Source organism: Brienomyrus brachyistius, chromosome 3, assembly GCF_023856365.1.
Source record: "Brienomyrus brachyistius isolate T26 chromosome 3, BBRACH_0.4, whole genome shotgun sequence".
Classification (NCBI taxonomy): domain Eukaryota; kingdom Metazoa; phylum Chordata; class Actinopteri; order Osteoglossiformes; family Mormyridae; genus Brienomyrus; species Brienomyrus brachyistius.
In genome coordinates, this window is record NC_064535.1 from 34,431,461 (window position 1) to 34,445,362 (window position 13,902).

A 13,902-nucleotide genomic window follows, 5' to 3' on the forward strand; every position below is an offset into this window, starting at 1 on the left:
AGGAGATGAAATGGTTCACTGTCATCTCTTGCACAGTGGCTTCAGCAAGGTGATTTGGTTCTTCACTGGCATCTCATTCAGAGTGGTTTCAGTGAGTAAATCTGGTGCTTTACTTGCTGACTTCTGCTCTCTATGCAAATCAGGTCTGGGGAGGGACACTATGTGGGCTATATTCAGTTAGATTTATATCCAGGCCTGGGAAGGGTCTTTGTGTGGTCTCTTTGTGGATTATCTCCAGTGCTGGGGAGGGACTGTATGGGTTATATCCGGTCCTGGGGAGGGTCTTTGTGTGAGTTATTTTTAGTCTGGGGAGGGATTCTGTGTGGATTACACCCAGACCTGGGGAGGGACACTGCATGGATTATATCCAGGCCTGAGGAGGGACTCTGTGTGGGTTATATTCAGGCCTGGGGAGGGACTCTGTGTGGGTTATATCCAGACCTGAGGAGGGACTCTGTGTGGGTTATATTCAGGCCTGGGGAGGGACTCTGTGTGGGTCATATCCAGACCTGAGGAGGGACTCTGTGTGGGTCATATTGAGGACTGAGGAGGGACTCTGTGTGGGTTATATCCAGACCTGAGGAGGGACTCTGTGTGGGTTATATTCAGGCCTGGGGAGGGACTCTGTGTGGGTCATATCCAGACCTGAGGAGGGACTCTGTGTGGGTCATATTGAGGACTGGGGAGGGACTCTGTGTGGGTTATATTGAGGACTGAGGAGGGACTCTGTGTGGGTTATATCCAGACCTGAGGAGGGACTCTGTGTGGGTTATATTCAGGCCTGGGGAGGGACTCTGTGTGGGTCATATCCAGACCTGAGGAGGGACTCTGTGTGGGTCATATTGAGGACTGAGGAGGGACTCTGTGTGGGTCATATCCAGGCCTGAGGATGGACTCTGTGTGGGTTATATTCAGGCCTGGGGAAGGACTCTGTGTGGGTCATATCCAGACCTGAGGAGGGACTCTGTGTGGGTCATATTGAGGACTGGGGAGGGACTCTGTGTGGGTTATATTGAGGACTGAGGAGGGACTCTGTGGGTTATATCCAGACCTGAGGAGGGACTCTGTGTGGGTTATATTCAGGCCTGGGGAGGGACTCTGTGTGGGTCATATCCAGACCTGAGGAGGGACTCTGTGTGGGTCATATTGAGGACTGGGGAGGGACTCTGTGTGGGTTATATTGAGGACTGAGGAGGGACTCTGTGTGGGTTATATCCAGACCTGAGGAGGGACTCTGTGTGGGTTATATTCAGGCCTGGGGAGGGACTCTGTGTGGGTCATATCCAGACCTGAGGAGGGACTCTGTGTGGGTCATATTGAGGACTGGGGAGGGACTCTGTGTGGGTTATATTCCGGCCTGGGGAGGGACTCTGTGTGGGTTATATTGAGGACTGAGGAGGGACTCTGTGTGGGTCATATCCAGGCCTGAGGATGGACTCTGTGTGGGTTATATTGAGGACTGGGGAGGGACTCTGTGTGGGTCATATTGAGGACTGGGGAGGGACTCTGTGTGGGTCATATTGAGGACTGGGGAGGGACTCTGTGTGGGTTATATTCCGGACTGGGGAGGGACTCTGTGTAAGTTATATGCAGGCCTGGGGAGGGACTCTGTGTGTGTTATGCTTTCATGTTTGCCTCAGATCTATGTGACTCACTATATCGGATGGATGTTCTGGATCTGTCCTCAGTCCCGGGGGGGCATTTCTATTTCTGTCACGTGTCCTCGACCCCCTGGCCCTAATCCCCATCATCTCCTCTCTTCCAGATGACGGAGGGCCGCCGTTGCCAGGTCCACCTCCTTGACGAAAGAAAGCTGGAGCTCCTTGTGCAGGTACTTCAGAGTTCTGGGGGAGGGAGTTTCCTATTTGACCCCTCCCCACTCTCAATGGCCAGTAGATCTGCCCTTTATCTAGAGAGGCAGGCCGTCTGTGGCTGTGCCAGCCTATTAGATTGGAGTGTGTGTGTGTGTGTGTGTGTGTGTGTGTGTGTGTGTGTGTGTGTGTGTGAGAGAGAGAGAGAGAGAGAGAGAGAGAGAGAATTTGGATTATACTCTATTACATTCTGGGGACCAAATATCCCCCACAATGTGATAAAAACCTGTTATTTTCACATTTTGGGGACCATTTTTAGCTCCCCACAAAGACCTGTGAATGCAATCAAAAAGCTAAAAATGCGAAATGTCTCGTATTTTATTTGGTTACTTATGGTTAGGGTTAGGGTTAGGGCTGGGTAGGGGTTAAGGTCATCATGTTGGAATTAGAGTTATCCCCATAGAAATTAATGGAGAGTCCCCACAAAGACATTATTACAAACATATGTGTGTGTGTGTGTTCCTTAGAGGGGCATTTAACGTGGCTTGCTTGAGGGGTGGGGGAAGGTGAAGTGTTTGTATATCCACCTGATCCCCACTGCACCCCCTGCCCTACTCATGTCACCCTTTAAGGTCACCCTGCCTCTGGATCCATAGCCCCAGAGACAGCCCGCTGGCCCCGCCTGACAGGAAAGCACTGATGCTCTCGGCCATTGAGGAGCATGTGAATGTCATTAGCATGCATGCAGATGTTATTAGCAGGGATATAAATAAAAATCTTCTCATTATGGGTTTTTTTGTGTTTAAAAAGAAACACAAGTGAAAAGCTCGTTTCCACCATCTGAAAAAGGGCAACTGGGCCACAGCTTCCCATCACATGCTTTGCATCTGGCTGATCTCATAAGCACTGCTGTGGCGCTGTCAGTTCTGATCTTCGGTGGGGGGACACGCTCCCTCAGTCCGCTGGAGATGGAAGGTTTCCTTGGTGAAGCCCCCAGGCCAGACTGTAGCCAGATAGTTCACAAGGCCTTTGCAGAAAGTGGACAAACAGAGACTTTTCTTCCCTGTCTGAAGGCAGCTGCACAGTTTTTGGACCATCATCACCAGTGAAATGTAGCTTTAGCTTAGAAACATCTGCGATCTTCCACTGCTTCCACTGAGATCTTCCACTGCGATCTTCCTTCCCTATCACAGTGCCACCTTGGTCTTCTCTTCTGAACACTCCATTTGATCGAGATCCAAAGAGCATATATCTGTGATTTGAGCAATTCCCACAGCTCCTCCCCATATGTGACAGACTGGCACCGAATGCTAGTCAGTCCTGATGAGGAAACATCCTGTGAGATTGACTCCTGCGGGACTCGCTGCAGTTCTGCTACCTTGAATGCACCGGTACTCTGTGGATGCAGCCTGAGACGCTAGGCCACACCTGTGAGCAGACACCCAGCAATGCAGCGTCTTGGATGCTCTCTCTGCTGCCTTCGTGCATTTCAGCCAGGCTGACACTTCTCTTCCAATCAGCACGAAGCATACAGCTGTGAGTCATGTGACCCGCCAGCTGGGGACTGTGACTGTGCCACACAGTGCTCTGCTTGCTGGCCTGTATGAGAGGGCCATCTGCTGCCTTTCCACGCTCAGTCAATGACAGCAGCGTGGATTAATGTGGGGTGTTTAAAATTAAACCTGCTCCATTTAATAACTCTCCAGGTGTTTGTATCCGGCACAAATAGCTTGCTGGTGCAGCTTTTGCTCGTCAGTTCCTAGTTCTTTAAATCTCTTTAATTTTACGGAGCCAAATGGGCTTGTTGAGTGAATATTCTACTTTGCACTCACTGTTTTTTTTCTCTTATGGATACTGGTATTTCTGCATGCAGATGTGCATGCTGGGAAGTATTTAGTGCTGCCTCATTCTGTCTGAAACCCTTTTATGAGCACTAGGTGGCAGTGTGGAGCCTTAGGAATACGGGCAAGTCCCCCATGACTCAGCAGCTTCATATCATTGGTGCCTGGAGCTTAGTCTCAGTTCACACCCAGAGCTTTGAACAGGTTTATCCAACCTGAGTCAAGTGCCTCCTGCAGGATCAACATTGAACTGCAGTCAGGAAGGTTCTGTGGGTTTCAGGCAGTTCCAGTCTGTCGGTCTCATGAACGTGGGGTTTTAGACTGGAGATCTGCTCAGCACTCTGGTCCCATCGGGCCGGTCTCAGTTCCCTTATGACTGTGACGTCATGGGTTCCTCTACCAGGGGACCCTTATGATTGGCTGTGCTGGCCTTGTGCAACAGAGGCCCGTGATCCCCCTGTGGTGAGAGCACCAGTGCGGCGCCAGAGCAGCCCTGCTCTCTCTGCCCAGAAAGGATGTCCCGTCTCTCCTGAAATAGTCTTAATAGTAAGGACGAAAATTTCTGCGTAAGAACCTGGCGCACATTTTGCTGAGTTGCTCCTGGCCTGTGCTTATAGCTTGCAGGCTGTTCCGAACAGAGAGACAGCTATTGGTTTTTGCTGCACTTTCTGGCAAAGGCTGCACACTTTCACTGCAGGCACAGTGCACTTTCACTAGAGGCACTGCACATTGTCACTGCTGGCACTGCACAAAGAAGCTCTTGTCATTCAAGCCCAAAACCAGCATGAGGCTCTTTGCTGAATTCACCTACATTTAGACTTTAGTGTGTGTGTGTCTGTGTGTGTGTGTGTCTGTGTCTGTCTGCGTGTGTGTGTGTCTATGTGTGTGTGTGTGTGTGTCTGTGTGTGTGTGAGTCTGTGTGTGTGTGTCTGTGTGTGTGTCTGTCTGTCTGCGTGTGTGTGTCTATGTGTGTGTGTGTGTGTGTCTGTGTGTGTGTGTCTGTGCGTGTGTCTGTGTGTGTGAGTCTGTGTGTGTGTGTGTCTGTCTGCGTGTGTGTGTGTCTATGTGTGTGTGTGTCTGTCTGCGTGTGTGTGTGTGTCTATGTGTGTGTGTCTGTCTGTGTGTGTGTGTGTGTCTATGTGTGTGTGTGTCTGTGTGTGTGTGAGTCTGTGTGTGTGTGTCTGTCTGCGTGTGTGTGTGTGTGTGTCTATGTGTGTGTGTGTCTATGTGTGTGTGTGTCTGTGTGTGTGAGTCTGTGTGTGTGTGTGTGTGTCTGTCTGCGTGTGTGTGTGAGTCTGTGTGTGTGTGGGTCTGTGTCTGTGTGTGTGTGTGTGTGTGTCTTTACCGCCAGTTAAAAGTATTTGCACACACAGAGATTTTCTACATTTTCATGTTACTCTCTTAACATGTACTAAAAATACACTCAATATTCTTTGCTAGCAAATGAATTTACAGTATGTTCACCATTTGAGTACCTTTATTAGCATGAGAATGTTATGTCTTTCATACATCAAAGTAGCCTCCTCTAGCAGTTATAACAGCAGAGAAAAGTCAAGGCATTCTTTCTACAAGGGACATTAAATACTGCTCTGTTTCCTGGGATGAAACTGGTAACTAGTGCATTTAAAGTTAAAGGGAGTGACTCTGCCATCACCTCACAACCAGTGAAAAGGATGTCAGACTGATTACACACTCTGTCCATGTTACAACGGAAACGTGTTTTATATTATATTATATTATATTTTTATTTATAGTCGTTCGATCAACTTTACAATAGTTAACAAGAATGAAATATCTGCAGGTTATGAAATAAATGGAAAAGTGGTAAAAACCTGTGGTGTGTAAAAGCTGACTGGTGGTGTGTCTGTGTGTCTGTATGGTGGATTATCTTTATATTTCATTGTGGGGACCAAATTTCCCCCAAACTGTAATAAATACCTGTTATTTTGACGTTGTGGGGACCATTTTTTAGGTCCCCACAAAGATCTGTGGATGCAATTGTATTTAGTTTGGTTACTTATGGGTAAGGTTAGGGCTGCGTAGGGGTTAAGGTCGTCATTGTTGAGATTGAAATAAAATTAATGGAGAGTCCCTGCAAAGATATAATTACAAACCTGTCTCTGTCTCTTTGTGTGTGTGTGTGTGTGTGTGTGTGTGTGTGTGTGTGTGTGCTGAAGTCACCCGACTGAGAGATGTAAATGTAAATCAATGTTTTTATGTAAACAAGGAGGGCGTCTGTACTCTGCTCTGAGTGGCTAAACCTTAGGTGACTCTGAGGAGGCCAATAACATCAAAAATCCCCACCTCATTCACGGGCAGGCGGGCCGGACCGCCGACCTGCGATGACATGGTCATCGGGGGTCAGCTGCTCTGCACTCTATTCCACAGCTATTTCTGGGGCATCAGGGCGGTCTGTGGCTGGATTAACGATCACTGTCGCATTTCCTCTAGTTAATTAGAAACTGCCTGAGCTAAAGAAAAGCAGTAATTAGGACAATTTGACGTGGAGCTCCGTGTGGCGGGGTTGGAGGTGGGAGATCCCAAATGTCCACCAGGGGGTGCGAATATCATGTTTCCATCCCAAACGTGGTTGCTGCTTAGACCAAATACTACGTTTGTGGAAACTAAGCTCTTTGTCCGAGTATGAACTGAGTATCGAATGAGAGACTAGATGCAGAGTGTAGATGTCAGGCTTCTCTCCAGTATGTCATGGGAAAAGCGAAAGTCATCGCGTTGAATCAACAACCAGCAGTGAGTCGACCTTAACGTACCCCAGTGCCCTAATCCCAACGCCCCTCCCCTTATCGCGTTGAATCAATAACCAGCAGTGAGTCGACCTTAACGTGGCCCAGTGTCCTAATCCCAACACCCCTCCCCTTATCACGTTGAATCAATAACCAGCAGTGAGCCGACCTTAACGTGGCCCAGTGCCCTAATCCCAACACCCCTCCCCTTATCGCGTTGAATCAATAACCAGCAGTGAGTCGACCTTAACGTGGCCCAGTGTCCTAATCCCAACACCCCTCCCCTTATCGCGTTGAATCAATATCCAGCAGTGAGTCGACCTTAACGTGGCCCAGTGCCATAATCCCAACACCCCTGCCCTTCTCTGCAGCCCAAACTGATGGCGAAGGAGCTCCTGGACCTGGTGGCCTCCCACTTCAACCTGAAGGAGAAGGAGTATTTTGGAATATCGTACACTGATGAAACGTGAGTGTGCATGGTCAAACCAACTCCCCCAGTTTTCTTACACGGTCAAACCCGCTTCACCCGTCTTCTGACATGGTCACACCTGCTTCCCTATCTTCTGACATGGTCGAACACTCTTTCTTCACCTTTTGACATGGTTGAACACACTTCCCCCAGGGGCCACTTCAGCTGGCTGCAGTTGGACCGTCGAGTTTTGGAGCACGAGTTCCCCAAGAAATCTGGGCCTGTGGTTCTGTTCTTCTGCGTCAGGTAGGTGTTGACTTGCGTGGCGCTATGAGTCCATGCAAAGGAGGGATGGATGAATGGATGGTTTATGCTTGATCTGACTGTCGATCCAGGGTGATGCTTATGCAGGGGGATAACCATCAGGACAAGCTTGGTGACAGTGACATGGACGTCCCCTCATCTCGGTGGTGGGGATCTCAGCACAGCTTATGTGCCTTGGGGGGAGGGGTGAGGCAGTCTTTGGGGGTCTTCTGTGTCATCGGCTTCCCAGGGTGTACACCCCCCACGCCCCACGGGCCAGACACAGAAGAGCTGTCTAGAGACTCACATCAATGAGGATTTGCAGGTTTCTCCCCTGAGAGGGTTGGAGGGAGTAGGGTTAGGAGGGGGATCATCATCTGTGAATGATCTCTGAGCTCTGGGCTGGGGGTGGGCTCTCTGGGGACATGGCCATTTAGCTGGGCTTTGGAGCAGCGTGAGGTTTACAGTGTGTGTGTCTCTTTCTGTCTGTCTATGTATCTTTATGTGTGTGTGTGTATCTGTATGTGTGTGCCTGTGTGAGTGTGTGTGTGTGTGTGTGTGTGTGTGTGTCTCGTCCCCCCTCCCCATTTCCTGATGTCACCACTGTGCCTGTTTTTATCTCCTTAACTGTCTGTAATCTTATCTTTTTTGGGTGGGGGTATCACGGGTATCACTGACACTGGGGAGGAAATGTGGGGCTTTAATGAATCTCCTGATGCTTTCAGGGCAGGTAAACCAGCATCACCGCTGTAACTGGAGATGGGGGAGGATACCAAATGCACCCACAACCCCCAGAGGGCTCTGGAAAGAAAGCACAGTCATGTGACTCAGAAGCATGACCTCACTCAGAAGGGGAGCATGCCTCCCTTCAATTCAGTTTCATTCCTGAAACATAATTGGCATGAATTGCATCTGTATATTTTGTGCTGCAGCTCAGCAGATATTGAATCAGTTATAACAAAGTGAGACTTCATGGTTGCTCTCGGGGCATTTATGTATGATGTCACAGACACACATCACCGCTGGCCGTAGGCCTGGTGCCCTGCCTGATGACCGGATTGGTGCCCTGCTTGTGCTTGAGGTGGTGGCCTGCTTAGTACCCTGCTTAGTGCCCTGTTTGGTGCCCTGCTTGTGTTCGAGGTGGTGCCCTGTTTGGTACCCTTTCTGGTGATCGGGTGGGTGCCCTGCCTGGTGCCCTGGTTGGTGGTCGAGTTGGTACCCTACCTGGTGCCTTACAAGATTCAAAGCGCACATACAGATGTTTGCGGTTTGCTGTCCTTACAAAATCCTTGGGAATCTGGAGGCATCTAATATGTCAGCAAGTCTCCAATTTCATTGTCTCAGCATCTGGTCCCTGCCAACAACCAGGCACAGGGCATGGCTCTCCAGGTCTGGGGGGCTGGGTCCAGGCACAGGGCATGGCTCTCCAGGTCTGAGGGGCTGGGTCCAGGCACAGGGCATGGCTCTCCAGGTCTGAGGGGCTGGGTCCAGGCACAGGGCATGGCTCTCCAGGTCTGGGGGGCGGGGTCCAGGCACAGGGCATGGCTCTCCAGGTCTGAGGGGCTGGGTCCAGGCACAGGGCATGGCTCTCCAGGTCTGGGGGGCTGGGTCCAGGCACAGGGCATGGCTCTCCAGGTCTGGGGGGCGGGGTCCAGGCACAGGGCATGGCTCTCCAGGTCTGAGGGGCTGGGTCCAGGCACAGGGCATGGCTCTCCAGGTCTGAGGGGCTGGGTCCAGGCACAGGGCATGGCTCTCCAGGTCTGAGGGGCTGGGTCCAGGCACAGGGCATGGCTCTCCAGGTCTGGGGGGCGGGGTCCAGGCACAGGGCATGGCTCTCCAGGTCTGAGGGGCTGGGTCCAGGCACAGGGCATGGCTCTCCAGGTCTGGGGGGCTGGGTCCAGGCACAGGGCATGGCTCTCCAGGTCTGGGGGGCGGGGTCCAGGCACAGGGCATGGCTCTCCAGGTCTGGGGGGCGGGGTCCAGGCACAGGGCATGGCTCTCCAGGTCTGGGGGGCTGGGTCCAAACTGTGTGCTTCCCTTTTGAGGTCCAACTTAACAAAACACAGCTGCATTTTGTTTTTGGTTTGCTGAGGGAGACACCTCCCCCCCCGGGCTGCTCAAATTTACAGAGAGGGACCTCCCCCCCCCCCCCCCCCCCCCCACCCACACACGGGCTTGTGAAGCTCCAGGTACATCTGCTTTGAGCAGCGGTGTGAATACCCCCTGTTTCTTAGGCGACATGGAGATGCTGGCCCTGCATCATACTCAGGAAAGGACGGTAGTTTGTGTTCATTGGTTTTATACTATGGGATGCCTTGGGGTACCTGCCCTGGTGCTGGTTGGTAAAACTGGTGATTTGGTCTGAGCTCCCGGCCAGCTTGTCCTGGTGCAGCCTCCCTGACTGTGTATCGATTGGGAGTCTGCTGCCCTTCCGGCTACGGCCCCTGCCAATAAACACGCCATTTAAGCCCTCGATTAAAAGGCCTGTCGATATGGCTAAATCACCTCGTCCCAGAACCTGAAGTCAACGTGCAGAGAGAAGCGCCCCAACTCTTCAGATCGGACATGGCGGGGGAGCTGCGGTATTTTCCGCAGGTTACTTGGGTCCACAGCCTCGTTCCTGGAGAAACATGCTAAGATGTCATTTGTTTCTCACTCTCAGGTTCATGTGGCCTCTTTGATGCCATTGAGGCTCAGCTGTGGTCTCAGTGAAGCTCAGCTAGCAGTCAGAAGATGGTAGCTAGTTAGTTGGTTAGCAGAACATGCTGCTTCAGCACCTCGTAAATAAATAGCGAATTCATTTCCTGTTTGGTGTAGTGTCTATGAGTGTAACTCAGACCTTGGGGGTCCCACACAAATGCAAGGTCTGAGTGGTGAACACCACCGCTGGTAACCTCTGGAGAAGAAGGAGTGCAGTGTGCATGGGTTCCATCTTCCTATGGCCAGGTGTGAATCCACTTCAGATACGGTATGAGTTCAGTTCGCTTCAGATATGGGGCGGTGAAACACAGAGGTCTGTCTGATGGTTTTTACCCACGTGGAGGGCTGGGCGTCCGGTCAGTGACCCCCCCCCCCCCATGGCTCAGAGCAGGGTTCTTATTCCAAGTGGGAGATTCCTCCAAACATCCCATGCCTAAGCACCTCCCAGACACAGACTCTTAGGTAGATAGCTGTGTGGCTGCGCCCATTGCAGAGAAGGTGTTATCTTATTATTTCATAGGGACAGATATTGGCACTGCAGGTCAGACCTCAGCACAGGACTGTAGGTTGTTGTCTGCCCTCTAGTGGTTTCAATTAGCACTGCAGGTAAAATGTTAGCAAAATATTGCAGAGAATAACACAGTAAGAGATTGTATCACAGTGATTATTTGCTTCTTGTTGTGAAGTCGAAGATCATTTGATGGTGCTTTTATTTAAAATAATGCCAACTGCAACACTTAACTGTAAAGGAACTGAGTGTTACTGTTGTGTTTGTGTAATATGACACTGATTTGTTCCTTTTCAGGTTTTACATCGAGAGTATATCGTACCTGAAGGATAATGCAACTATTGAACTGTTTTTCCTCAATGCAAAGTCTTGTATCTACAAGGTAAGCTGATATTATTTTCATCTTCTTGGGTTAAGAGTGTGTGTGTGTGGGGGGGTATATTTCTGACACATCTGAAAGATCATTCTGATATGAGTGCCAGGTAGGTGTCAGTGGGATATAGCGCCTTACATACTTTGACTTTCCCATCATGCTGTGTTTTCAAACAGCTATTTCATCTCCACTTCAGACAGTGATCTTTCGGCTCCGATAGGCCAGCCTTGGTTTCTCCGGATTTTAATCAGTCCTGGTTGTGACTCCTGTAAGAGTGTGCAGTTTATTTCCTGTCACACTCAGAAACCTTAGCTGTCTGTCCTCTTATGCCGTGATGCAGAGGTGTAGTGCTCACACTCTAGAAAGACCCACTAATCAAACCATGTGAAGAAGAAGTGTGTCTCCAGTTAGCTCAGGTGTCCTCCTCTAAGGTGTGTCTCCAATTAACCCAGACGTTCCCTTTTGAGGTGTGTGACTGGTTAACCCCAATGTCCCTCTTCGAGGCTCCTAACCCCAGATGTCCACAGCTTCTCCTCTTGCTGTCTCCTCAGGAGCTCATTGATGTTGACAGTGAAGTGGTCTTTGAACTGGCCTCCTACATACTGCAGGTAAGCAGGATGCAGCTCCATCAGCCTCACGCCGCCTTAAAGGTACGGCGCACTGTTTCCACCCGTCAGTCACCACGTGTAGGAGAACGGGGATTAACCCTCTGGGGTCTAGGGTAGGGAACACACTTTCGCTGACTGGGGCATGGTCACACATTTCTTTAAATATCATAAACTTAATTCATGGGAAATAAATTATTTCTTATATATTTGTTTGGCATTAAACTCATCTTAATTTTAATGTATATTGTAAATATGGGGCGGCATGGTGGTGCAGTGGTTAGCACTGTCGCCTCACACCTCTGGGACCCGGGTTCGAGTCTCCGCCTGGGTCACATGTGTGCGGAGTTTGCATGTTCTCCCCGTGTCGTCGTGGGGTTTCCTCCGGGTACTCCGGTTTCCCCCCCACAGTCCAAAAACATGCTGAGGCTAATTGGAGTTGCTGAATTGCCCATAGGTGTGCATGTGTGAGTGAATGGTGTGTGAGTGTGCCCTGCGATGGGCTGGCCCCCCATCCTGGGTTGTTCCCTGCCTCGTGCCCATTGATTCCGGGATAGGCTCCGGACCCCCCGCGACCCAATAGGATAAGCAGTTTGGAAAATGGATGGATGGATGGATGGATTGTAAATATGTCAGATTTATGTTAAGTTTTTAATTTGACATCAAAGTATAGACATTGCAAAATGCAGTTTGGAACACTTGCAGAAACATTATAAAAGTACATAGTAAGCAATGGTGGCAGTTTGTTTTGATCCCAAACATCTGATCACCAAAGTCTTCGCTACATGAAGATGACTAAATGGTGTAGTTGCAACATTCAGTTTGATAAATAAATAAGAAAAACCAAACTCATGTCACTATTTCTGGGCTCCTTTCATTGAATATGTAGCAACTTTCATGTGTATGCATGAGCCATTCACACCTGGCCACATCTTCACACTTTTATGGTGCTGATGGGGATGTATCTGGATCGCGTTTCACCGTTGCGTTGTTCATCAAATTACCATGTGAATGCAGCTTGAATACGTGGAAATGCGGCTATTTATAATGCGAATAGCGATCTTCAGGTGAGGGCGGCACTACACGCCCCTGATGCAGGTAAAACAAAGTAAGGTGACATGGTTTGCATTTTTGCTGATTTAGCTTAATTTTAAAAACTTTAACACTTCCAACAATGGATGTTTTGAAAAGAAGACAGATTACTGATTTAGTCAGTGTTTTTTTCATGATTCTACACACAGATTTCAGCGAGATATAAACTGAAATAGATGCGAAAAATACGCTGCATCGACCACTTGGCACTCGATCCCAGAGGGTTAAATGACAGAAGGCAGTGCAGCGGGAGGGTGTTGGTATCAAGCCAGACCAGGGGTCCTCAGAAGGTGCCCCTATGGGTGGGGGGTTACGCTGTCCCAGGACTGCTTTGCCTGGGTCAGTCCCACATGCCCAGTCCCTCCCCAGGAGATGTGTGGCCCCCAACGCATTTCTCTAACCCTCTGTCCTCCTCTGTTCTCTCATAACAGGAGGCCAAAGGCGACTTCACAAGGTAAGACCCTCACTACGCTGCTTTGGAAGCAAGCTGCTGGAATGTGCGTGCCTTGGCAGCCCCCCCACACCAACGCGAAGTGCGGGGTCTGCCCCCCCTCCCCCCACTGGGTTATAAACAGACTGAACAACAAACAATTCATTGTAAACAGTTACAGTCAAGGACCCCACACAAAAACATAAACAGAAAATGAAACAGAAATTTTCACTCTGCATCAAAATCAAAACCCGCGGTGAGTCAGTAGAGCAGAATTGTTTTGCTTTTTGTTGTTCACTGATATTTGTTATAAAATTGGTGCAGCTGTGCGTGTGGCCTCTGGGTGGCACTGTACTATCTCAAAATCATGTAGAATGCGCTCTTGACCACTAGTCATCTCCGGTTGTGGTGTGAGAGCAGCTTTCCCATGCCCTGGATTGTGGCGTGTAAATTCCATGCCTCCCTCAGCTAATGTGGCTGAGTCACGGAGCTGAGCACTGTGGTCATTAGCGATCAGTACCCCAGAGGAACATGGGTGGGCTTTCGGACTCATATTACAGTGACCCACCCATAGCCACACCCACCGTGATCACACCCCTGTAGTCCCGCCCAGCTTCCCGCTTCAGGCATCCCCACTGTTCATTGTCTCAGTCCTCCCACCTTTGTCCTTCAGCTCCCTCTAGAAGGGATGTTCTCTGGAGACAATATCCCCCCCCCCCCTCCACTGGCAGTGATAAACCCGACCATGCAGGACCACCCAGCATCAGGGCTAGCTTTTGCACACAGAAATGCAAATGAGCAGAGTCTGCTCCTAGACTGGAAGGTTCCCTATGCTGAAATGCAGGCCTCTGGGGGTGCAGGGTCGTACTGATGCAGATGGGGGGAGACGGCTCTCCTCTCGCCTCCACCTCACTAAACGCCCTTCTTCTCTTTTCAGCAACGAAGCAACGAGGGCTGATCTGAAGAAGCTTCCAGCGTTGCCGACCCAGGCGCTGAAGGAGCACCCCTCGCTAGCCTACTGGTGAGCTTTCACTAGCTCCTCTACCTTTGGAGGAAGTCACTTCCAGCCCTGCAGGATCCTGCCCT

At 50.2% G+C, this 13,902-nt stretch overlaps 1 protein-coding gene across 11 annotated transcripts in view; it reads left to right on the forward strand.

Moving 5' to 3' along the window:
• Positions 1-13,902, forward strand: part of LOC125738237 (FERM domain-containing protein 4A-like) — a 67,741-nt gene that overhangs the window by 37,586 nt on the left and 16,253 nt on the right. For 10 of the 11 annotated variants that reach the window (XM_049007007.1, XM_049007008.1, XM_049007013.1 and 7 more), the window contains exons 2-8: positions 1,766-1,831; positions 6,768-6,862; positions 7,019-7,111; positions 10,614-10,698; positions 11,241-11,297; positions 12,818-12,840; positions 13,754-13,837. In XM_049007007.1, coding sequence (XP_048862964.1) covers positions 1,766-1,831; positions 6,768-6,862; positions 7,019-7,111; positions 10,614-10,698; positions 11,241-11,297; positions 12,818-12,840; positions 13,754-13,837 — 503 coding nt within the window. Of the gene's footprint in view, positions 1-1,765; positions 1,832-6,767; positions 6,863-7,018; positions 7,112-10,613; positions 10,699-11,240; positions 11,298-12,817; positions 12,841-12,920; positions 13,073-13,753; positions 13,838-13,902 lie in introns of those variants that run through there. The other variant, XM_049007011.1, reaches the window with a different exon arrangement.